The following is a 23,818-nucleotide window of genomic DNA, read 5'->3' as shown; positions in this document are numbered from 1 at the left end:
GGGTTAACGCTTGAGGACGCAAACACGAGGAAATCTGCAGGTGCTGGAATTTCAAGCAACACACATAAAAATTGCTGGTGAACGCAGCAATTTTTATTTGAAAATTCAGCATTTTATTGCTTAATGTTTGAGGACTGAGCTCCCTTGAAAGTGGCTACACAGGAGGATAGGCTGGTGAAGGTGATGTATGGTTTGAGCTTGCCTTTAGTAATCAAGGTTCTGCGTGGTGGGGTGGAGATACGCCTCCACCAAAGGAGGTGTAAGGCACCCCTTCCCTCCACTGGCCTGCAGGTCACCCTTGGGCACCTGCTTATCCCTCCTCGCCCCACTAATTATGGTCACGTGAAGCAATGGTAGCAGGTGCCACCATTGCTTGGCTGCATGAGCAGCTGGTGCTGACTGAAGGGTCTCGGTCCAAAAATTTCAACTGTTTATTCATTTCCATAGATGCTGCCTAAACTGCTGAGTTCCTCCAGCATTTTGTGCGTTTTGCAGCTAGTGCACGTCACAAGTCCTGGTTATGCGACCGCTTACACCACTCTCTGAAGAGTATTGACCGCTCTCTGAAAAGTACTGATAATGGATGGGGTCACCCATCCTGTAAAGACACGCCCCAGAAGAAGGCAAACTACTTCTGTAGAAAAACCACTTCTGTAGAAAAATTTGCCAAGAACAACAATGGTCATGGAAAGACCACGATTGCCCACATCATACAACACAGCACATGATGATGATGTGATGACGACGACCGAGTTCAAGAGTCAGAAGGCTACATTGAAGCTCCATGAAAATCTGGTCAGACCACATCTAGAGTATCGAATTAAATTCTGGTTTCACATTATGGGAAGGAAGTGGAGTCTTTGGAGAGGGTGCAGAAGAGGTTTACCAGGATGCTGCTTGGATTAGAGGGCATGTGCAAAGGAGAGAGTTAGGACAAACTTGGGTTGTTTTTCCTGTAGCAGCAGAGGCTGAGGAGAGACATGATGGAAACTTCTAAGATTAGGAGAGGCAAAGATAGACAGCTGGTATCTTTTTTATTTATTGAGATACCGTGTGGAACAGGCCATTCATGCCCTTCCTGCCACACCACCCAGCAACCCCCCACTCCCTCCCCCCGATTTAACCCGAGTGTAATCACGGGACAGTTTATAATGACCAATTAAAGTACCAACCAGTATGTCTTTGGACTGTGGGAAGAAACCAAAGCAGCCTGAGGAAACATACACGGTCACAAGAGAACACGCAAACCCCTTACAGAGAGCGGTGAGAATTGAACCCGGGTCGCATGGACTGTAAAGCATTTTCCCCAGGGTTGTAACGTCAAATATTCTTGTGCATGGATTCCCAACCTGGTGTCCACAGACCCATAAGACCTTAGTAGTAGAATTAGCCCACTTGGCCCTTTGAGTCTGCTCCGCCATTTCATCATGGCTGATGCATTTTTCGTCTCAACCCCAATCTCCTGTCTTGCACCACCCCACCCCCCCCCACATCTTTTCATGCCCTGGGCAATCAAGAATCTGTCAACTTCTACCTTAAATATACACAAAGACGGCCTCCACAGCTGCCTATGGCAAAGAATTTCACAGATTCACCACTTACTGGCAAAGGCAATTCCTCTTCATTCCCAATCTAAAAGGACGCCCCTCTGTTTTGAGGCTGTGTCCTCTGGTTTTAGACAGTGTCAACATAGGAAACATCCTCTCCACATCCACTCTAGCAAGGCCTTTCACCATTCGATAGGTTTCAAAAATTCCAGTGAATACAGGCCCAGAACCATCAAATGCTCTTCATATGACAAGCTGTTTGATCCTGGAATCAATTTTGTGAACCTCTATTAAACCCTCTCCAGTTTCAGCAAATCCTTTCTAAAACAAGGGGCCCTAAACTGCTCACAATACTCCAAGTGAAGCCTCAACATTACATCTTTGCTTTTATATTCTAGTCTTCTTGAAATGAATGCTAAAATCGCATTTGCCTTCCTCACCACTGACTCAAACTGCAAGTTAACCTTTAGGGAATCCTGCGCAAGAACTCCCAAATCCATTTGCGCCCCAGATTTTTTTTTTTTACTTTCTCTCCATTTAGAAAATTAATCAACACCTTCATTTCTTCTACCAAAGTTCATGACACTTCCCGACAGTGTATTTCACCTGTCGCTTCTTTGCCTGTTCGCCTAATGTCTAAATCCTTCTGTAACCCCCCTATTTCATCAGAACTACCTGCCCCTCCTCCTGTTTTTGTATAGTCTGAAAACTTGGCAACAAAACCATCAATTCCATTATCCAATTATTGACATATAACGTAAAAAGAATCAGTCTCAACACAGGCCGCTATGTTACATCACTAATCGCTGGCAGACAGCCAGAAAAGGCTCCCTTTATTCCCACTCTTTGTCTCCTGCCAATCAGCCACTGTTTTATCCCTGCTGGAAACTTTCCTGTAAAACTATGGGCTCGTAGCTTGTTAAGCAGCCTCTTGTGTGGCACCTTGCCAAAGGCCTTCAAAAATCCAAATACACAACATCAACCAATTCTCCTTCGTCTATCCTGCTTGTTATTTCTTCAAAGAATTTCAACAGATTTGTCAGGCAAGATTTTTCCTTGAGGAAACAATGCAGGCTGTGGCCTATTTTATCATCTGCCTCCAAGTACCCTGAAACCACATCCTTAACAACTGACTCCAACATCTTTCCAATCACTGAGGTCAGGCTAACTGGCCTATAATTTCCTTTCTTCTGCCTCTCTCCCTTCTTGAAGAGTGAAGTGACATTTGCAATTTTCCAGTTTTCCGAACCATTCCAGAATCTAGTGATTCTAGAAAGATCTTGACTAATGCCTCCACAATCTCTTCAACCACCTCTTGCAGAACCCTGGGGTGTACACCATCTGGTCTTGGGACTTATCTACCTTCAGACCTTTCAGTTTCCCAAGAACTTTCTCTCCAGTAACGATAACTTAACACTTCATGCTCTCTGACACCTGAACTTCCACCATACTGCTAGCATCGTCCATGGTGAAGACTGATGCAAAATACTTATTCAGTTCATAGCCATTCCTTTGTTTCCACTTACTACTTCTCCAGCATTGTTTTCCAGTGATCTGATATCTACCCTTGCCCCTCTTTTACACTTTATGTATCTGAAGAAACTTTTGGTATCCTCATTAATTTTATTGGCTAGTTTACTTTCATATTCCATCCTTACCTTCTTATTGACTTTTTAGTTGCCTTCTGTTGGTATTTAAAAGCTTCCCAATCCCCTAACTTCCCACTAATTTATGCTCTAATATATGCCCTCTCTCTGGCTTTTATGTTGGCTTTGACTTCCCTTGTTAGCCACGGTTGTCTCATCTTTCCTTTAGGATACTTCTTCCTCTTTGGGATGTATATATCCTGTGCCTTCCGAATTGTTTTCAGAAATTCCAGCTGTTGTTGCTCTGCTGTCATCCCTGCCAGGTTCTTTTCCAATCAATTCTGGCCAACTCCTCTCTCATGCCTCTGTAATTTCCCTTACTCCACTGTAATACTGATTCATATGACTTTAACTTCTCCTTCTCAAATTTCAGGGTGAATTTGATCACATTATGAGCATTTGCTCTGAAGGGTTCTTTTACTTTAAGCTCTCCAATCAATTCCGGTTAATTGCACAACACCCAATACAGAATATCTGATCCCCTGTGGGCTCAACCATGAATTGCTCTAAAAGGCCATCTTGTAGGCATTCTAGAAATTCCTCCTCTTGGAATCCAGCACCAACCTGATTTTCCCCAATCTACCTGCATATTGAAATGCCCTATGTCGATTGTAACATTGCCCTTTTGGCATGTATTTTGTACCTCCCATTGTAATTTGTACGCTCGCACCTGTGTCTTTTTACTCTTGCAGTTCCTTAGCTCTAGTCCCAATTCAATATCTTCCGACCCATGTTACCTCTTTCTAATGATTTAATTTCTTTCTTTCTTTTTTTTTTACCAACAAAGTCACTCTGGTTCCTGCCTGTCCTTTTGATGCATGGCGTATCCTTGGACATTAAGTTCCCCGCTATAATCTTTTCACAGCCTTGATTCAATGATGCCTACAATATCATACTTGCCAATCAGTAATTGTGCTACAAGTTAATTGACCTTATTCCAAATACTGCGCGCATTCAAATAGAACACCTTTGGTCCTGCATTCAACTTTTTCGAATCTGTCTGCCTTTTACATTACAGCTCATCCTGTTGACTGCACTTTTATCCTATCCTCAGACTCTCCTTGCCAGGAGTTTCACTACACGTTACCTCGGTTTGTAAACCTCACCTACTGCATTCTCACTCTGGTTCCCATCACCCTGCCAAATTAGTTTAAACCCACCCCCCCCCCCCCGAACAATGCTAGCCAACCTGTCTGCAAGGATATTGGACCCACTTGGGTTCAGATGTAACTTGTCCCTTTTGTACAGGTCATACCTTCCCCAGAGGGGATCCCACTGATCCATAAATCTGAACCCCTATCCCCTGCACCAGTTCCTGAGCCACGCATTCACCTGGCAAATCATCCTATTCTTACCCTCACTAGTACACAGCACAGGCAACTACCCAGAGATTACGACCCTGGAGGTCCTGTTTCTCAGCTTTCTACCCTAAAATCTCCCAGACTTCCCACATCTCACACAAGAGTACAAAACACTGCCCCTGAAGCCATTCTCACTGCACCTTGCACTAACAGAGGAGGAATTAACAAATGAGAACAGAGAGAGAGCGACTTACAAGACAATCTACCTCACCCAAGCCTGATTCACCTGAGTCTGAAGAGCCAAAGCCGCTCTAAAGACTGTCAGACTCACAAGAAAGGACACTCAAAGAACGGTTGCTGCCCTTGCACTAGAATTGTCCTTACTGGCCCTTTCCAATGATATCCCTCTTGCTGATCGGTCGCTCCTCAAACAAGAAAAGTGCCACGACACTCCGCCTTCAAAATCTCGATTGCCGCCCCAATTAAAAAGTAGCTCTTTTCACGTACCCCTGGTGTGGATTGTCCAACTCAGAGAAAACTGGCTCGAAACCCTGTTTTTTTTTCAAATCTTGAACGCAGACCTGACTGGGAGGTAGCTCTTTTTACGCACTGCTGCTTGCCGATGGGTCACTCCTGACATCAGAAAAACTGCCGCAAGACCCTCCCTTTAAAACCTCAACACGAGGAATTCTGCAGATGCTGGAAATTCAAGCACCACACGTCAAAGTTGCTGGTGAATGCAGCAGGCCAGGCAGCATCTCTAGGAAGAGGTACAGTTGACGTTTTCGGCTGAGACCCTTCATCAAGACTTTAAAACCTCGATCACCGCCCTGATTAAAAAATAGCTCTCTTCATGCATCCCTGGTGTGGACTCCTTGGATCATGGTGTTATTCCATGCCATTAAAAAGTTTGGGAACCCCTGCATTTAAAGCATGACAGGGAAAGTTCAAAAGAGATGTGCAAGGCATTTTTTTAAAGAATGGTGGGTGTCTGGAATGCACGGCCAGGGGTGATGCTGGAGGTATAATGATAGAGGTAATTAAGAGGTTCTTACATAGACATAGGAATCTGTAGAACATGGGTTCCCAACCTGGGGTCCATGGACGCTTTGCTTAATGGTATTTATTTAGATAGATAGATAGATAGATATACTTTATTGATCCCGAGGGAAATTGGGTTTCGTTACAGCCGCTCCAACCAAGAATAGAGCATAAATATGGCAATACAAAAACCACAAACAATCAAACAACAAAATGCAAACTATGCCAGATGGAAAATAAGTCCAGGACCAGCCTATTGGCTCAGGGTGTCTGACCCTCCACGGGAGGAGCTGCACGTTCGATGGCCACGGGCAGGAACGACCTCCCGTGCCGCCCGGTGTTGTATCTCGGTGGAATGTGGCCGAAGTCCAACAGCAAAAAGTTCAAAAGATTGTTTCTGGCATAAAATAAAGTTAAGGAACTCTACTATAGGGAATGGAGGGAGATAGACCTTCTGTAAACAGAAGCGATTAGTTCGGTTAGGAATTTAATTTCAAGTTTGATTAATTCTGTTCAATTAGTATCTTGAGCTGAAGGGCCTGTTCTTGTGCAAAACTGCTCTATGTTCTACTTCTTGTACCTCTCCTCAAACCCAATGTGAAACGTGATGGCTGTCTACCAATGCACTGCAAACGTTCTGTGACAATCCCCGACCCTGGATTCATGTCTTTAGCCACAGAGGCTGCTATCAATCGAGTCTCCTAGCAGCCATAAGAACGCAAAGAAATAGGAGCAAGTGAAGACCACCTGATTCCTTAAACCTGCCCGGCCATTCAACACGATCATGGTTGATCCTCAACTCCATGAAGACACGAGAGACTGGGGCCTCAGCAACAGAAATGAAGCTGGAAGACTTCAGGAGGTGTGTGTGTGTGGTGGGGGGGGGCGGGGTGCATCTGAGGAGATAAATGGACAGTCGACATTTCGGATCACAGATTTTGTTACTTCCAACTCTCATCCCCAGCCTGTCATTATTCTTCATCCGCCTATCTCTCCTCCTCCCATCACCTACTTGTTCTTGCTCCACCACTCCTCCTTCACTCTTATACTGGACATCTTCCCTTCCAGCTTCAGCCCTGATGAGGGGGTTCAGCCGAAACCACTTCTCTATAGATGCTGCCTGACCATCATCAAAGATCCTCATCACCCAGGCCACGCTCTTATCTCCCTCCTGCCAGCGGGTAGAAGGTACAGGAGCCTCAGGACTCGCACCACCAGGTTCAAGAACAGTTACTACCCCTCAACCATCAGGCTCTTGAACAAAAGAGGATAATTATACTCATTGATTGAGATGTTGCCACAACCAATGATTTCACTTTAAGACTCATTATCTTTGTTATTTCATGCGCTTGTAATTTATTGCTATATTTGCACAGTTTGTTGTCTTCTGTGCTCTACTTGATCTTTCATTGATCCTGTTTATAGATTTGCTGAGTATATCCACAGGAAAGTGATTTCACTGTTGTATGTAGTGACATATATGTACTCTGATAATAAACTTTACTTTTGAACTTTTTGACCTGCTGAGTTCCTCCAGCAGTTTCCTTTCTCACTCAACTCTTTCCACTCTTTCCCCTCCCATCTCAGCTAACCTACCCACAACACTTCTGCCTGAATCCTCTTCCCCCTCCCATCAACTCACCCCACCCCCGCAACAAAACACACATCTCTACTATTATCTGACGCAAAAAAAAACTGTTTTTGGAGTGAGATGCTCTCTGCAGTTTCCATGAATATTTGCCTGCCTTCTGTCCTAGATTCAGAGCGAGAGAAAGAGAGATTCAGCATGGAAACAGGACCTTCAGCCCACCTAGTCAACACTAACCATTTGCCTGTTGTGCCTTCTGATGGCCCGTCTGTTCCATGAATACCTTTCCTTAAGATACAGGGAGATCACTTTGCACGTCACCCTCAGCCCTGCAGGTGCACCATAGTGCCTCTACAGGACTCCAACTCCGAAACCCCCTGCACAGGAGCTAGTCCCATTGGAGGCATCCCCCGCAGGTGCAGCCTGACTGCAAAGAGTGTCTTGATTTACACTGCAAAGAGTGTCATGTAGAACTTAACACAGAACATGGATCAGTACAGCAGAGGAACAGGACCTTCAGCCAGCGATATTGTGCCGAAACAGCTAAAAAGCAAAACAAGCCTACCAAACACTAATCCCTCCTATCTACACCATACTTCCATCTTCCTTACATCTATGTGCCTATCCAAACATCTCTTAAAAGCCTCTGATATATTTCCCTGTCCCACCACACCAGGCAGCAGATTCCAGGCATCCACCACTCTCCGAGTAAAAAAACTTACCCCTCACATCCTCTTTGAACCTGCCCCCCTCTCACCTTCAATGCATGCCCCCTGGTATTATATATTTCAACCCTGGGAAACAGATACTCTCTGCATCTCTGCCTCTCATAATCTTGTAAACCTCTATCAGATCTCCCCTCAGCCTCCGCCGCTCCAGAGAAAACAACCCAAGTTTATCCAGCCTCTCATGATAGCACCTGCCCTCAATCCAGCCGGCATCCTGGTGAACCTCCTTCTGCACCCTCTGCAAAATGTCAACAGATTTTCTATAGTGGGGCAAGTGGAACTGTACACAGTGCTCCAAAAGTGGCCTAAATAGTGTTTCATACAGTTGCAACATAACCTCCTGATACTTGGAGGCGGCGAGTACGAGCCTCAAGGTGAGGAGGCTGAGGGGAGGGAGGGGCAAGCCGATTAAAGCTTTGATTTTTCACTGATTAAAGCATAGAGGGAGATTGAGACATCGAGGTGAATGCAGAAGGTGAGTGTCAGCTGCCTGCCTTTTGATCGCTGGTGGGATCACTCGGCAGCCAGAGAGGGGAGCTGCTACGCCCGCAGGATGTTACCGAGGTTTGCTGAATTTTGGATGTGGATATGGATTTGGATTTGGACTACGTTCTATGGACTTCTTTTTTCCAGTCTTACAGTTTTTTATAGTCTGTGTTTTTCACCCATTCTTTCTCATTTTGTTTTCGTGTTGTGAAGGTGATTTTGGGAATTCAATATTCTTGTCGCATATTCTACAGGGCAGGTGTGGGGGGGGTGTGGGGGTTGGAGGTTGACGAGTTTTTGTCATTATTTGTCGGTTTCAGGGCTATCTGGAAAAGAAGAATCTCAGAACTGTATATCCGAACCTTTGACCTTTGACAAATTAAAAACAAGCCTTCTTAATCACTTGTGTAGCCACTTTCAAGGAATCCTTATAATTACATTTCCGTGAAATGCTAATGATTTTGAAAGGGCACCTTCAAAGTCTGATTCACTTTCTCTTCCTGTATTGTTCTTGACTAGTAACACTGAAATTTCTCAGCAACCAGCAATACGTTTGGCAGCAATATGTCTGTTGGGAAAGTAGCAAGGAGAATGAAACACCCCTCCCACCTCAATCATTCTCTCTTTAAACTTCTATCAGGCAAAAAAATGCACAAGTCTGAGAACATGAATTAAGGATTATGGGGAAAAAGGCAGGTAGGTTTAAATTCAATCTGACTCTACATGTACACAACCAAACGAAACAGCGTTCCTCTAGACCATGGTGCACCCACAGTACATATTTCACACACAGCACATAAAATAAAATATTACCACAAATAAAATTGACAAAATACAATTCAAAATGCAGCAGCCAAAACAAGATATTACCACAAATAAGTTAATAAAATATCATTCAAAATGCACGTTAAGTGCAGAGCACAGGTAAACAGTACACAGTAAAGAGTAAAACAACTCACTGTCCTAGTGATGAACCTGGGTAGTGGCAGGGTATTCACTTGGGTGGAGCTGAGCCCACAGCATGATCTTACTGAATGGCGGAGCAGGCTCCATGGGCAAGATGGCCGATTCCTGCTCCTATTCCTTATGCTCTTCTTATGTTTTAATAGGCAACACCAGGGTCAAGAACAACTTCTAACCCACTGCTATCAGACTCTTAAAAGGACCTCATGTACAATAAAGATGAAGATTTTATTTGATCATGAGATTTGATAGAGGTATACAAAATTATTACAGATAGGGTAAATGCAAGCAGGCTTTTTCCACTGAAGTCGGGTGCAACCACAACCAGAGGTCACGGGTTAAGGGTGAAAGGTGGAAAGTTTAAGGGGCACATGAAGGGAAACATCTTCACTCAGAGATTGGTGAGAGTGTGGAACAAGCTGCTAGTGCAAGTGGCGCATGTGAGCTTGATTTCAACGTTTGAGAGAAGTTTGGATAGGTACATGGATGGTAGGGATATGGAGGGCTTTAGTCCAAATGCACATCAATGGTGGTAGGCCATAATTCAGCATGGACTAGATGGGCCAAAGAGCCTGTTTCTCTGCTGTACTTTTCTCTAAATCTTATTTCTTTAAATGGGCTGCACCTTCTCTGTAACTGCAATGCTAAATTCTGCATTCTATTTCAATGTAATTATGTTTTGGAATCATCTGCAGATGGCATGCCAAACAAAAATTTTTACGCTTCTCAAAGTTCAAAGTAATATTATCAATGTACTTCCCTGAGATACATTTTCTTGCAAGCATCCACAGTAGGACAAAGAAATAAAACCATAGGAGCAGATTTAGGCTGTTTGGACCATCAAGTCTGCTCCTCCATTTAATCATGGCTAATCCTTATTATCCCTTTCAGCCTCACTCCCCGGCCTTCTCCCCGTAACCTTTGATGCAACTCCAATCAAAAACCTATCAAGCTCTGCCTTAATTATACCAAATGACAATAGAATGAATGAGAAACTACACACGAAGAAAGAATGACAAACAACTAATATGCAAATACAAAAAAAATGAAACATTTAATAATAATAATAGATAAATATGTAATAAGTAAAGGCATCCGTTAGTCTTGCGAGACCATGGATCTGCGCCTGGAAAGTCCTCACTCTCCAGGGCGCAGGCCTGGGCAACGTTGTATGGAAGGCCAGCAGTTGCCCATGCTGCAAGTCTCCCCTCTCCACGACACCGATGTTGTCCAAGGGAAGGGCACTAGGACCCATACAGCTTGGCACCAGTGTCATCGCAGAGCAATGTGTGATTAAGTGCCTTGCTCAAGGACACACAACACGTTCCCTCGGCTGGGGCTCGAACTCACGACCTTCAGGTCGCTAGTCCAATGCTTAACCACTTGGCCACGTGCCCTATATATAATACTGAGACCATAATCCTTCTGGTTTTGTTAAGGTGGTGGCAGGTTCGATTGCATCTGCTTCTGCGGGGTCGTCAAAAGATGCTATTACCTTTTGAAAAGTATTCTTTATGATCGCAAGATCCTGCTGGATATAAACAACTTAAAGTACTGCAGATCTACCCCATCAGTGAGTTGCTTGTTGGTGGAGAAAGTGAAGGAGATACGGATCATACTGTTGCCTGCATCAAAGGAAGCCCACAGTCTAATAGCGAGTGACAGCCCTGGTCACTTTTCTTGTGATCATAAGGCCCTTTTGGACATGCTTTATTTACTAATTCATCAGCTGACAGCAGGTGACAGATGGCGGGTGATCTGTGTGGCTTTGGTCATAGCAAGGAGTAGGCCTCAAACTGCAGTGTTGCCTGTCTATAGCCTCCAGGAGAGAGACATCAGAGCCAGGGCACGCAACCAGGGGCGGCGTGGCGCGTGTCCAGGCTGGAGTCACTGCCACCCCTCAGAAGTCGAGCTGTATTGTGGTTGACTGCAGATTTCTGCGGCATTCATGACTCAGGTCTGGATTACTGTTTTCTCTATCCTATTGATATCTTTATACGCTTGCTAGTTTGTTCGTGCTGCATGTGCCGCGTGCCACGTGACTTGGTGCTGTGTTTTGCACCGTGGTCCCAGAGTAACACTGTCGCTGTACTAAACTTGAATTGAATTGAACTGAACTGAACGAGTTGTGGAGTCCTTGAAAGTGAGTCTGTAGGTTGTGGAATCAGTTCAGCATTGAGACGAGTGAAGTTATCTATGCTGGAACCTGATGGTTGAAGGATAATAACTGCTCCTGAGCCTGGTCGTGAGGAACCTAAGGCTCCTATACTTCCTTCCCAATGGCAGCAGCAAGTAGAGAGCACGGCCTGGATGGTGGGGGTCCCATATGATGGATGCTGCTTTCTTGTGATGGTGCTCCTTGTAGATGTGCTCAATGGTGGAGAGGGGGCTTTTCCTGCAACAGGTTGGGCTGTATCCATCACTTTTTTTCCCTCTGCTTATTCACTTACAGGATGTGGGTGTCACCAGCTAAGCCAGCATTTATTGCTCATTCTAGTTGCCCTTGAGAAGGTGCTGATTGAACCAGTACAGTCCCTGAGGAGTAGGTGGCATGCTTGGGCATTGCTGTTCCCATACATCGCAGTACACGGGAGAAGAATAAACCAGTCACTGTCCAGTCAAAGGCCAGGGTAGAGAAGTTGCTACAGATGTTCCTCCACAAAGCAGCCTCACTCAACAAAGCCCACACCCCGAGAATTCTGCAGTCCGGGGACTTCTGTCACGTTGCATTGTACCGAGTGGGTGTATAATAACTGGTGTCGTGCACTGGGGTGTGGATGTAATGGCTGGAAATGTTCACTAAACATCTACATTGTACTGGCATTGTATAACAGGCCTGATGAGTCACGACTGGAGAAGATAAAAAAAAATAAATGACAGATACTGAAAATCTAAAATAAGAATAACGGCAGGTACTGAAAATCTGAAATAGACTACGCTGGAAATGCACAGAAGGTCAGGCCACCACTGCAGGAATTAAAATGGGCCTCAGGCTTCAAGTTGAAGACCCTCCCTCAATGATGATGTTGTGCAACGTGCTGTGTATAAAATGGATGGAAGTGCATCGTATGATGGGTGTAAAGGTGGATATTGGCCTGCTTTAACATGGGATAAACTTGGTTTAGTTTATTATTAATGTAAGACATAGTCAAAAGCTCCAAATCCAACACATCATCCTCAGCAATTTCCATCATCTCCAAAAAGATCCCAACCTCTTTACCACCCTTACCCCCAACTCTGCTTTCCCTTGTCCACTCCTCCCTTCCCACTGATCTCCCTCTCAGCACTTACCCCTTAAAGCAGCCCAAGCACTCCACCTGCCCACTCACCACCTCCCTCACCTCCATTCAGGGGCCCCAAACAGTCCTTCCAGGTGAGGCGACACTTCGCCTGCGAATCCGCTGGGGTCCTCCATCGTGTCCGGTGCTCCCGATGCAGACAGCCTCCTCTACATTGGAGAGACCCGTCATGAATTGGGGGGACTGACTCGTCGAGCACACCAGCTCCATCAGCAGAAAAGCAGAGCTTCTCGGTGGCCAAGCATTTTAATTCGCATTGTTGTTCTGACATGCCGGTCTGTGGCCTCCCCTTGTGCCAAGATGAGTCCACCTTTAAGGTGGAGGAACAACACCTTAAATTCCATTTGGGTGGCCTCCAGACTGATGGCATGAATGTCGATTTCTCCTCCCAGTAAAAAAAAAATTATTCCCCCCCCCCACTTCTTTTATTCCCCAATCTGGACTTCTCCCTCGTCTCACCTGCCTATCTCTTCCCCCTGTGTCCCCTCCTCCTGTCCTTTCTCCTACGGTCCACTCTCCCCTCAGATTCCTTCTTCTCCAGTCCTCTACCTTTCCCAACCACCTGGTTTCACCTATCACCACCTCGCTAGCCTCTTTCCCCTAATCAAACTTCAACTTCCCCGTTCCTTCTTGGTCTCCACCTGAAATAGCGATTCCTGACCAGTTGAGTTCCTCCGGAATTTTGTGTGTGTTGCTTTGGATTTCCAGCATCTGCAGAATTTCTCATGTTTAAACATAGAAGCATAGAAAATAGGTGCAGGAGTAGGCCATTCAGCCCTTTAAGCCTGCACCGCCATTCAGTATGATCATGGCTGATCATCCAACTCAGAACCCTTACCTGCCTTCTCTCCATACCCCCGATCCCTTTAGCCACAAGGGCCATATCTAACTCCCTCTTAAATATAGCCAATGAACTGGCCTCAACTGTTTCCTGTGGCAGAGAATTCCACAGATTCACCACTCTCTGTGTGAAGAAGTTTTTCCTAATCTCGGTCTTAAAAGGCTTCCCGTTTATCCTCAAACTGTGACCTCTCGTTCTGGACTTCCCCAACATCGGGAACAATCTTCCTGCATCTAGCCTGTCCAATCCCTTTAGAATTTTTTATGTTTCAATAAGATATTTTTTTTACAGAGAGAAGTTTATTTTTTAGTTTTGCATGCCATCTAGGCAGATCATGCCATATACAATTATATCAACCTACTAAAAAGCAAAGAAAATCCAGAACAGTGTTGCAGTGCCAGTCGACAAGTAAAATGTAAAGGTCATGATGTGAAATGGTGAGTGTATAATAATGATTGGTGTTGCAAAGTGGTTTCCTTATGATTGTTGTAGCCAGTGTGGGGGGGGGCGCGGGGAGGGCAGAATAAGCTCCCACTGCCTAGTAAATATTCCCAAAGGCTCAAATAGCCTCTGACAACCAAGTCCAGCTCGTGGCTTTTACATGTGGCTTAACTACTAAGCCCAGAAGAACCATTTCCGCTGACAGGATAAGGGGCAAAGGTGGGTTACTGGCACCTTAACACCAGTTGCTTCGGGTAGATCTAAACTAAACTCATCTAAACACTGATCTCAAACCTCTGCAACCATGCAGCAATAGCCACTCACAGGGAAGACTTTTGGAGTGAATGGGATGAGGGAGGATTTGGCTAGTGTAGACTAGGAGCACAGGCTATATGGTGGAACAGTTGACAAACAGTGGAAGGCTTCCAAAGATATTTTTCACAGCGCTCGACAAAAGTACATTCCAGTTAAAAGCTAGGACAGTTAGGGTGGGGCGAGCCAGCTTTGGATAACTAAGGAAATAAAAGGCAGCACCAAACTAAAAACTCGTGCATACAAAGTCACCAAAAGTAGTGGGAAACTGGAAGATGGGGGAAACTTTAAAAAGCAACAAAGTACACCTGAGCGAGCAATAAAGAAAGGTAAGCTAGATGATGAAAATAAACTGGCACAAAATATAAAAGTGAATAGTAAAAGATTTTATAATTATACAAAGCAGAAAAGGGTGGCTAAAGTGAATGTAGGTCCCTTGGAGGACAAGAAGGGGGAGTTGATAATGCGTAATGAGGAAATGGCCAAGGCTCTGAGTGACTATTTTGTGTCAGTCTTCATGGAGGACACATCTAACATGCCAATGTTACGGATGCAACGGGAGGTGAGGACCTCGATACAATAGCTATCACTAAAGCGGCAGTGCTGAGAAAACTTGTGGGCCTGAAGATACATAAGCCCCCTGGTCCTGATGGAATGCATCCCAGGGTACTGAAAGAAACGGCAGAAGTTATAGCAGAGGCTTTGGTGATAATTTACCAACATTTTCCGGACTCTGCGCAGGTCCCAGCGGATTGGAAGACGGCGAATGTCATGTCACTGTTCAAAAAAGGATGTAGGCAAAAGGCAGGTAACTGTAGGCCAGTTAGCTTAACATCTTTAGTTGGGAAAATACTCGAAGCAGTCATTGAAGAAGAAATACTGAGGCATCTGGAAAGAAATGGATCCATCAGGCAGACGCAGCATGGATTCAACAAGGGCAGGTCCTGCTTGACAAACCTACTGGTGTTCTTTGAGGATATAATGAGTGCAGTGGATAGAGGGGCACGGATGGATGTTATTTGCTTGGATTTTCAGACGGCATTCGATAAGGTGCTATGTAGAAGACTTATCCAGAAGATAGGGATGCTTAGAGTTGGTGGTGATGTATTAGCATGAATATAGGATTGATTAAATAATAGAAAGCGGAAAGTTGGGATACATGGCGTTTCTCTGGTTGGCAATCAGTGGTAAGCGGTGCTGGGCCTGCAACTGTTCACAATATACATTAATAATCTGGAAGAGGGGACTGAATGTAGTTTATCTAAGTTTGCTGATGGTACTAAATTGAGTGGAAAAGCAAATTGTGCAGAAGAATATGGACAGTCTGCAGAGAGATATAGATAGATTAGGTGAGCGGGCAAGGGACTGGCAGATATTGTACCATGTTGGTAAATATGAGGCCATCCACTTTGGAATGAAAAAGCAGATTATTATTTAAATGGGAAATATTGCAGCACGCTGCTGTGCAGAGGGACTTGGGAGTTCTTGTGCATGAATCACAAAATGTTTGTTTGCAGGTGCAGCAGGCTATGAAGAATGTAAATGGAATGTTGGCTTTCATTGCTAGAGGGAATGAATTTAAGAGCAGGGAGGTTATGCTGCAACTGTACAGGGTACTGGTGAGGCTGCACCTGGAGTACTGCGTGCAGTTCTGGTCTCCTTACTTGAGGAAGGATATACTGGCTTTGGAGGCAGTGCAGAGGAGGTTCACCAGGTTGATTCCAGAGATGAAGGGGTTAGACTCTGAGGAGAGATTGAGTTGCCTATGATTGTACTCACTGGAACTCAGGAGATCTTATCAAAACATAAAATTAGATAAGATAGAGGCAGGAAAGTTGTTTCCACTGGTAGGTGAGACTAGAACTACGGGACATAGCCTCATATTCCGGAGAGTAGATTTACGACGGAGATGAGGAGGAGCTGCTTTTCCCAGAGAGCAGTGAATCTGTGGAATTCTCTAACCAATGAAACAGTAGAGGCTACTTCAATAAGTAAGTTTAATACAAGGTTGGATGGATTTTTCCATAGCAGGGGAACGCAGGGTTATAGGGAAAAGGCAGGTAGGTGGAGAGGAGTCCATGGTCAGATCAGCCATGATCTTATTGAATGGCAGAGCAGGCTCGACGGGCCAGATGGCCGACTCCTGCTCCTATTTCTTATGTTCTTTTGTTCTTATGTGAACCCCAACTGAAAAGTCTAGAGACGGAATCCCTAAAGCAGTCCTACATTGAATTCACTGCTGACTGGATTCATCAGTTGTGTGGACAACAGCAATATCATACTGCCCTGGCTTGCATTACACGTAGTCAGCTGGGACACAAATCCCATAGTCAGCCTCGACCAACAGAGTGCCTCAGATGTACAATGGAGGGAGGGCATTTATCAGGAGCACTGTGTACACAGGGCCCTTAGCATAATCAAGGATCCCACCCATCCATCCAGCATCCTCTTTGACTTTCTACCATCAGGCAGGAGACTCCGATGCATAAAGACAAGAATGTTCATGATGGGAAACAACTTCTTCCCTCAGGCCATTAAGCCTTTGAACTTCTGGCCACATCACATTAAAAGTGTCACCAGATAATCTGTACTGGATCCTACAATATTGGATTTACGCACTTTGCTTTATTTAGCCATGCATAATTCATTTGAAAATTTTATCCTTAGTTTCCTAAGGTAATGTGTGTTATTTGTGCTACTGTGCGTTACGCCCTGGTCTGGAGAACATTATTTTCTTATGTATTGAGATACAGTGCAGAACAGAGCCCTCCAGCCCTTGAAATGGTGTCGCCTAGTAATCCACCAATTTAATCCTAGTCTAATCACGGGACAGTATACAATGACCAATTAACCGATCAATTAGTACCTCTTTGGACTATGGGAGGACACCGGACCACCCGGGGGAAACCACTGCAGTCTTGGGGAGAACGTACAAATTCCTTACAGACAGTGGAGGGAATTGAACCCGGGTCACTAATACTGTAAAGTATTGCACTAACCACTACACTACTGTGTCGCCGGAAACGTTGCCTCGTTTGATGGTATAGATGTAGATAGTTAAATGACAATAAGCTTGACTTGCGTTGGAGGTGAGTGTAACGTGTGGCACTGTGCAGTGGAATTTACGATGCGGATAAAGATCAGGGCATTGTTACACCAGGCGACTGATCTACCCTGGATATTCTTCTCCCATTTTCCATTGGGCAGAAGATACAAAAGACTGAACACAAAAAAACCCAAGCTCAACAATAGCTTGAAGCCCTTTGTTGTATGACTATTAAGACCACAAGACCATAAGTTATAAAAACAGAATTAGGCCATTTGGCCCATCCAGTCTGCTATGTCATTTCATCATGGCCGATCTATTTTCTCTCAGCCCCAAACTCTTCTCTTCACCTGATTACCACTTCATGCTTTGATTAAACAAGAATCTATCAACCTCTGTCTTAAATATACATAAAGACTTGGCCTCCACAGCTGTCTGTGGCAAAGAAATTCCACAGATTCACTCCTCTCTGGCTCAAGAAATCCCTCCTTATCTCTGTTCTAAAAAAGATGCCCCTCTATTCTGAGGCTGTGTCCCCTGGTCTTAGACTTTCCCACCACATCCACTCTATTGAGGGCTTTCACCATTCAATAGGTTTCAATTAGGTCACCCCTCATTCTTCTGAATTCCAGTGTGTACAGGCCCAGAGCCATCAGACGCTCTTCATATGACAAGCCATTCAATCTTGGGATCATTTTCATGAACCTCCAGTTTCAACAAATCCTTTCTAAGCTAAGGGGCCCAAAACTGCTCATAATACTCCAAGTGAGGCCTCACCAGGGTTTTACAAAGCCTCAACATTACATCCCTGCTCTTATATTCTAGTCCTCTTGAAATGAATGCTAATATTGCATTTGCCTTCCTCACTACAGCCTCATCCTGCACACTAACCTTTAGGGAATCATGCAAAAGTCCCTTTGCACCTAATTTTTTTTTTGTATTTCCTCTCCATTTAGAAAATATCGACACTTCACTTCTTCTACCAAAGTGCATTAACTTGTTCCCTAGTTACATTAAGTAGTTCCTTAGTTATAATAAGTTCATTTGACTTCATCATCTACCTCATTATGATGACGCATCTTATTCTCTCTCTGCGTGGAACATTGTAGCTATTACAATTCATTCTGCATAATTATAGTTTTATCTTGCTCTACTGCAGTACACTCTAATGACCTGATCTGTATGAACAGTCTGCAAGAGAAGCTTTTCACTATCTCAGTACATGTGACAATAATAAACCAATTATCATTTCTAACCCATTGAAGCTGCAGATTCCATTTCCTCAGAATTCACAAGAGCTGCTTTGGGTGAATCTGGCATTCTAACGCATCTTGGCACTTCACCCAATCCTATCCATCTTTAATTACAAAGGTGTAACTCGCACTTTTTGGAGGGTTACCTGCAGCTTCTGGAGCTGAGTGTTGACCGTAGCAATGTCTCGCCCTCCGTCCACCACCAGCAGTTGCCCTTCGAGTTGGGACAGCCTCCTGTCCAAGTCACTGTAACTCTGCACCAGCTGTTCCGCCCTGTTCACGTCAAACAGGTGCCTCGCCTTCTCTTGAGTCGTGCTTTCCAGGAGGGTCCAGCATTCGTGAATCTCTTCCAGCTTCTTCCTCACCACCGGGGCCAACTCGGGCTTCTCTTTGATCAGCTCTTGCCCCTCCTGCAGGAGAAAGAGGACACAGTCCGAACTATCATCATACAACGTACGGAAGCATCATTCGTCATAAAACTTAATGTGAGCAGGAGAGGCAAAACTCATTAGATATGTCATATCTCAACAATAAGGTGTTAAACATTCATACTTCCAAAAATCACTGGAACTTCATGCATTGATTCCTCGGGTTGTTCCTTACAGAGAATAGTGACAGACAGAACCTTGTGACCCAATGCCCCCATATTCAAAAGGTTAAGAAACCAAAGCACCTACCAGGATACCCGTGCACATTAAAAGGTTCAAAAGTTCATTCTATTATCAAAGTATGTACACAGAATACAACTCTGAGATTGGTCTTCTCCAGATAGCCATGAAATACAGAAAAGCATGAAAGTAGTTGAAAGAAAAGGCATCAGCCCCCGCACGAAAAAGAAGGAACAGAACTCGTAAATCCCAACCCACTCCCGCAACTCCTCCCTCGTACAAAAACTAACAGATCACACTACCCGGACGTGGCAGCTGAAACGTCAAATCCCCAACCCCCAACCCCCTCCCACACAAAAAAACAGCAAAAATAACCCCCTTCTCTCACACAGAAAAATCTAACACATCACTCACACGTAATGATACCAAGTCTCAAATCCCCAACCCCTCCCTCAGCCAAAAGTTGTAACATACCACCCACCCGCCAATCAGCAACGCGAAAGAAAACAAAGCGAAACTGACGGAGGCCGTAAGGCCACACCAATAATCACACGTGTCTCGGAAATTCAAAATCACCCTCCGCCAGCAGCGAGGAGAGCGAGAGGTCGAACTCGGGTTGTGGGGAATGACCAATGACCCGTGGCCTCTCGGCCTCTGGCCCGACCCGTGATGAGCGACCACCGACCTCTGGCCCGATCCGTGATGAGCGACCACCGACCTCTGGCCCGATCCGTGATGAGTGACCACCGGCCCAACACAAGCATAAGGAATGGGAGTAGACTACATGAGCATTATCTGCCAGGAAGAGGTTGATTGTTGTGAAAAGCACACTGGTGTTTCTACTTCCTCAGAAAGCCAAGAAATTCCGAATGCTGGTCTCTTGCTCTCCTTGCTGTCAGAGCACAACCTCTCTCTCCCTCAAGTGGGGAAAGAGAGAGAGAGAGAGAGAGGGGGAGGGGGGGGGGGGGGGGGGGGGGGGGGGGGGGGGGGGGGGGGGGGGGGGGGGGGGGGGGGGGGGGGGGAGGGGGGGGGGGGGGGGGGGGGGGGGGGGGGGGGGGGAGAGGGGGGGGGGGGGGGGGAGGGGAGAGGGAGGGGAGAGGGAGGGGAGAGGGAGGGGAGAGGGAGGGGAGAGGGGGGGGGGAGAGGGAGAGTCTGAGATACCCAAGTGTTGTGCTGGGTGATGGACAGTAGTTCTTAATAGCCTCTGATAAAGGGCTCTTTTTTTGGGGGAGGGGGCAGTTTGCTTGCTTGCATAGTGGTGGAGGGGTGGGTCGGTGTTTTTGCTGGCACAAGTGGGGGTAGCAGGAGGGTCGGTGATTCTGCTGCTGCTTGTGCAATGGGAGGGGGAGGGAGGGAACGTCGACTCAGACCATGAGAGGCCTGCATCAGGCATTTTCATGCCTTACAAGGCACAGATTGGAAGTCTGTGTGGGGCGCCACTCCTTGCACAGACTAGAGCAATCTGTGGTTAAGTGCCTTGCTCAAGGACACAACACGCTGCCACAGCTGAGGCTCGAACTAGCGACCCTCAGATCACTAGACAAACACCCTAACCACTTGGCTACATGCCCAACACATGGAGGGGGGAGGGGGAGAGGTGCTTCAGGGTTCTTATGCTTCTATCCATTCTTCGGGGTTTCTTGTTTCATGGATGTCTGTGAAGAGTAAGAATTTCAAGTTGTATACTCCATCGATTCTTCAATATTAAATTAAACCAGCTGAACACCTTCATCAAAGTTTGCACATAATACTATGCAAAAGTTGTAGGCGTAAAGTCTTAGGTGCCTGAGACTTTTGCACAGTCCTGTTTAGTCAACGTGTAGCGGAGAGCGGGTTTGTAAATCTGAGAGGAGCAAAGGATGTTGGGAATGGCGAGGGTGGAGCACCGAGGGAGGGGGGGTGTGGGACAGGTGGCATAGAAGCAGTGCCAAGGGGTGGGGGGGGGGTGGTTGTGGGTGCAGATTCACCAAACCCTGAGGCACCAGGCAAGATCAGTTGATTCTAAACAATTGGTTTATCGATCATTACAGAATGTCTCTCCGGTGCTTCCCACACCCTCTCCTCTCCCTTCCCCGTTTCCCAACCTCTCCATGCCCCCTTCCCACTCTCAGTCCACAATAGAGACGCTTATCAGAATCAGGTTTATCATTGCTCACGTATGAAATGTGTGTTTTTTTTCTGCGGCACCAGCATAGTGCAATACATAAAATTACTACAGTACTCTGCCAGAACCCGAGGCATCCTAGCCATTTAAGTATGCTTCTTAATACTTTTAAACATCACTGCCAAGTACCTTAGAAAGCATCCTATCTGGATACATCACAGGTATGGGTATATAGGTATAGATATGCAACTGTTCAGCCCAAGACCACAAAATAAAATTGTAGATTTGTGAACACAGCCCAGCCAGTCGTTTAAACCAGCCTCCCCACCGCTGATTCCGTCTACAATCCCAGCTGGCTCGGGAAAGCAGTCAACACTATTAAGAACTCCTCCTGCCCCCATTAATTCTCTCCCCTTCTCCCTCCCATCGGGCAGAAGATACAACAACTTCAAAGTATGTACCACCAAATTCAAGGACAGCTTCTTTCCCACTGCTGTCCAACTGAGCTGACCTTTTATATGTTAAAGATGAATTCTTGATCTCCCAGTCTCTCTCGTCAGGGCCCTATATTTGTCTCCCTACACTGTATTGCCGCTCTAACTGTAAACACTGTATTCTGTTTTGTTTTTCCATTTATACTAGATTTGTCATAGAGTCATAGAGAAGTTTAGCATAGAAACAGGCCCTTCAGCCCACCTAGTCCATGCCAAACCACTTAAACTGCCCACTCCTTTCGACCTGTACTAGGACCGAAGCCCTCCATACCCCTACCATCGACGTACCTATCCAAACTTCTCTTCATTGCTGAAATCAAGCTCGTATGCACCACTGGCACTGGCAGCTCGTTCCACACTGTCACCACCCTCATGTTCCACTAAAAATCTTCACCTTTCACCCTTCACCCATGACCTCTGGTTGCAGTCCCACCCAACCTCTGTGAAAAAAGCCAGTATGCATTTACCCTATCTATAGGCATCCGTTAGTCTCGCGAGACCATGGATTTGCGCCTTGGAGGGTTTCCAGGGCACAGGCCTGGGTAAGGTTGTATGGAAGAGCAGCAGTTGCCCATGCTGCAAGTCTCCCCTCTCCATGACACCAGTGTTGTCCAAGGGAAGGGCACTAGGGCCGATACAGCTTGGCACTGGTGTCGTCGCAGAGCAATGTGTGGTTAAGTGCCTTGCTCAAGGACACAACACACTGCCTCAGCTGAGGCTCGAACTAGCAACCTTCAGATCACTAGACCGACGCCTTAACCACTTGGCCACGTGCCAACACATCTATCTATACCCCTCATATTTACCCTATCTATACCCCTCATAATGTTGAATACCTCTACTAAATCTGCACTCAGTCTTGATGCAATAATGTACCTAATGATCTATATGGATGGTGCACAAACAGAAATGTTTCACTGCATCTCAGCACATGTGACAAGAATAAAGTAGTTACCAACAGTAACCTTTCATTTCACTTCTTATCCACCTACCCCCATCTCAGAAGGATTCAGGAACTCCACAAACAGTTCCCTTAAAGCAAGAAAAAGCTCCCATCTTTAAGAAAGAGACACCTGGGCTTTGTACCTCCCTCTGCAACTGGATCCTCACCCTCTTCATCAGAAGACAACAGTCTGGTTCAGAAATAACATCCCCAACTCACAAGTGATCAATACCAGCGCAGCTCAAGGATATGTGCTTAACCCACAGCTCTGCTCTCTCTTCACTCAGGACTGTGTGCCGAGACACAGCACAAATGACATTGATAAATTTGCAGACAACACAACTACTGTTGGCAGAATTTCAGATGGTGATGCGAAAGCATACAGGAGCAAGGTTGAGTGATGTCACAGCAATAGCCTTGCAGTCAACGTCAGTAAGACTAAAGAATTGATTGTGGACTTCAGAAAGAGTAAGATGAAGGTGCATAAACCAGTCTTCTGAGGGAAAAGAGTGTCAACATCTCTGAGGATCTATCCTGCGCCCAACATAGCCATGCAGTTCCAAAGGCAGCATGACAGTGAGTATACTTCATTAGGAGTTTAAGGAGATTTGGTTTGTCACCAAAGGCACTTACAAATTTCTACAGATGTACCATGGAGAGCATTTTAACTGGCTGCATCACCGTTTGGGGGTGGGGGGTGGAAAGAGGGCACTGTACATGATCAAAATAAGCAGCAGAGAGTTGTGAACTCAGTTAGCTCCATCATGGGCACTAGCCTCCGTAGTATCCAGGATAGCTTCAAGGAGAGAAGCGTCAAAAAGGTGTCATCCTTCACGGAGGATCCATCATCCCAGCTCATGCCCTCTTCTCATTGTTACCATCAGGAAGGAGGTACAGGAGTCTGAAAGCACACACTCATTGCTTCAGGAACAGCTTCTTCCCCTCTGCCAGTGTATACATAATGCAAATTACAATTTGTATTATTATGTATTGCAAAGTACTGTTGTCGCATAACAACAAATTTCATGACGCACAGAAAGCCTTGATTCCGATTCTAAATTGTATGAATGAAATACATGATACATTGTGTACTTGGTGCTTACGGGCGGTTAGTGGTTTACGAACACTTAAATAATGGACACACTACATATAAACCAGCACCCATACTTTTATTAAA

The 23,818-nt window shown here is 45.5% G+C and overlaps 1 protein-coding gene across 8 annotated transcripts in view; it reads right to left on the bottom strand.

Moving 5' to 3' along the window:
- Positions 1–23,818, bottom strand: part of LOC134352634 (spectrin beta chain, non-erythrocytic 1-like) — a 223,155-nt gene that overhangs the window by 86,513 nt on the left and 112,824 nt on the right. For all 8 annotated transcript variants that reach the window (XM_063059956.1, XM_063059955.1, XM_063059954.1 and 5 more), the window contains one exon: positions 18,639–18,902. In XM_063059956.1, the coding sequence (XP_062916026.1) occupies positions 18,639–18,902 (264 nt within the window). The remainder of the gene's footprint in view (positions 1–18,638; positions 18,903–23,818) is intronic.

This window comes from Mobula hypostoma, chromosome 10 (genome assembly GCF_963921235.1).
Source record: "Mobula hypostoma chromosome 10, sMobHyp1.1, whole genome shotgun sequence".
Lineage (NCBI taxonomy): Eukaryota > Metazoa > Chordata > Chondrichthyes > Myliobatiformes > Myliobatidae > Mobula > Mobula hypostoma.
This window is presented reverse-complemented; position numbering and strand designations above follow the sequence as displayed.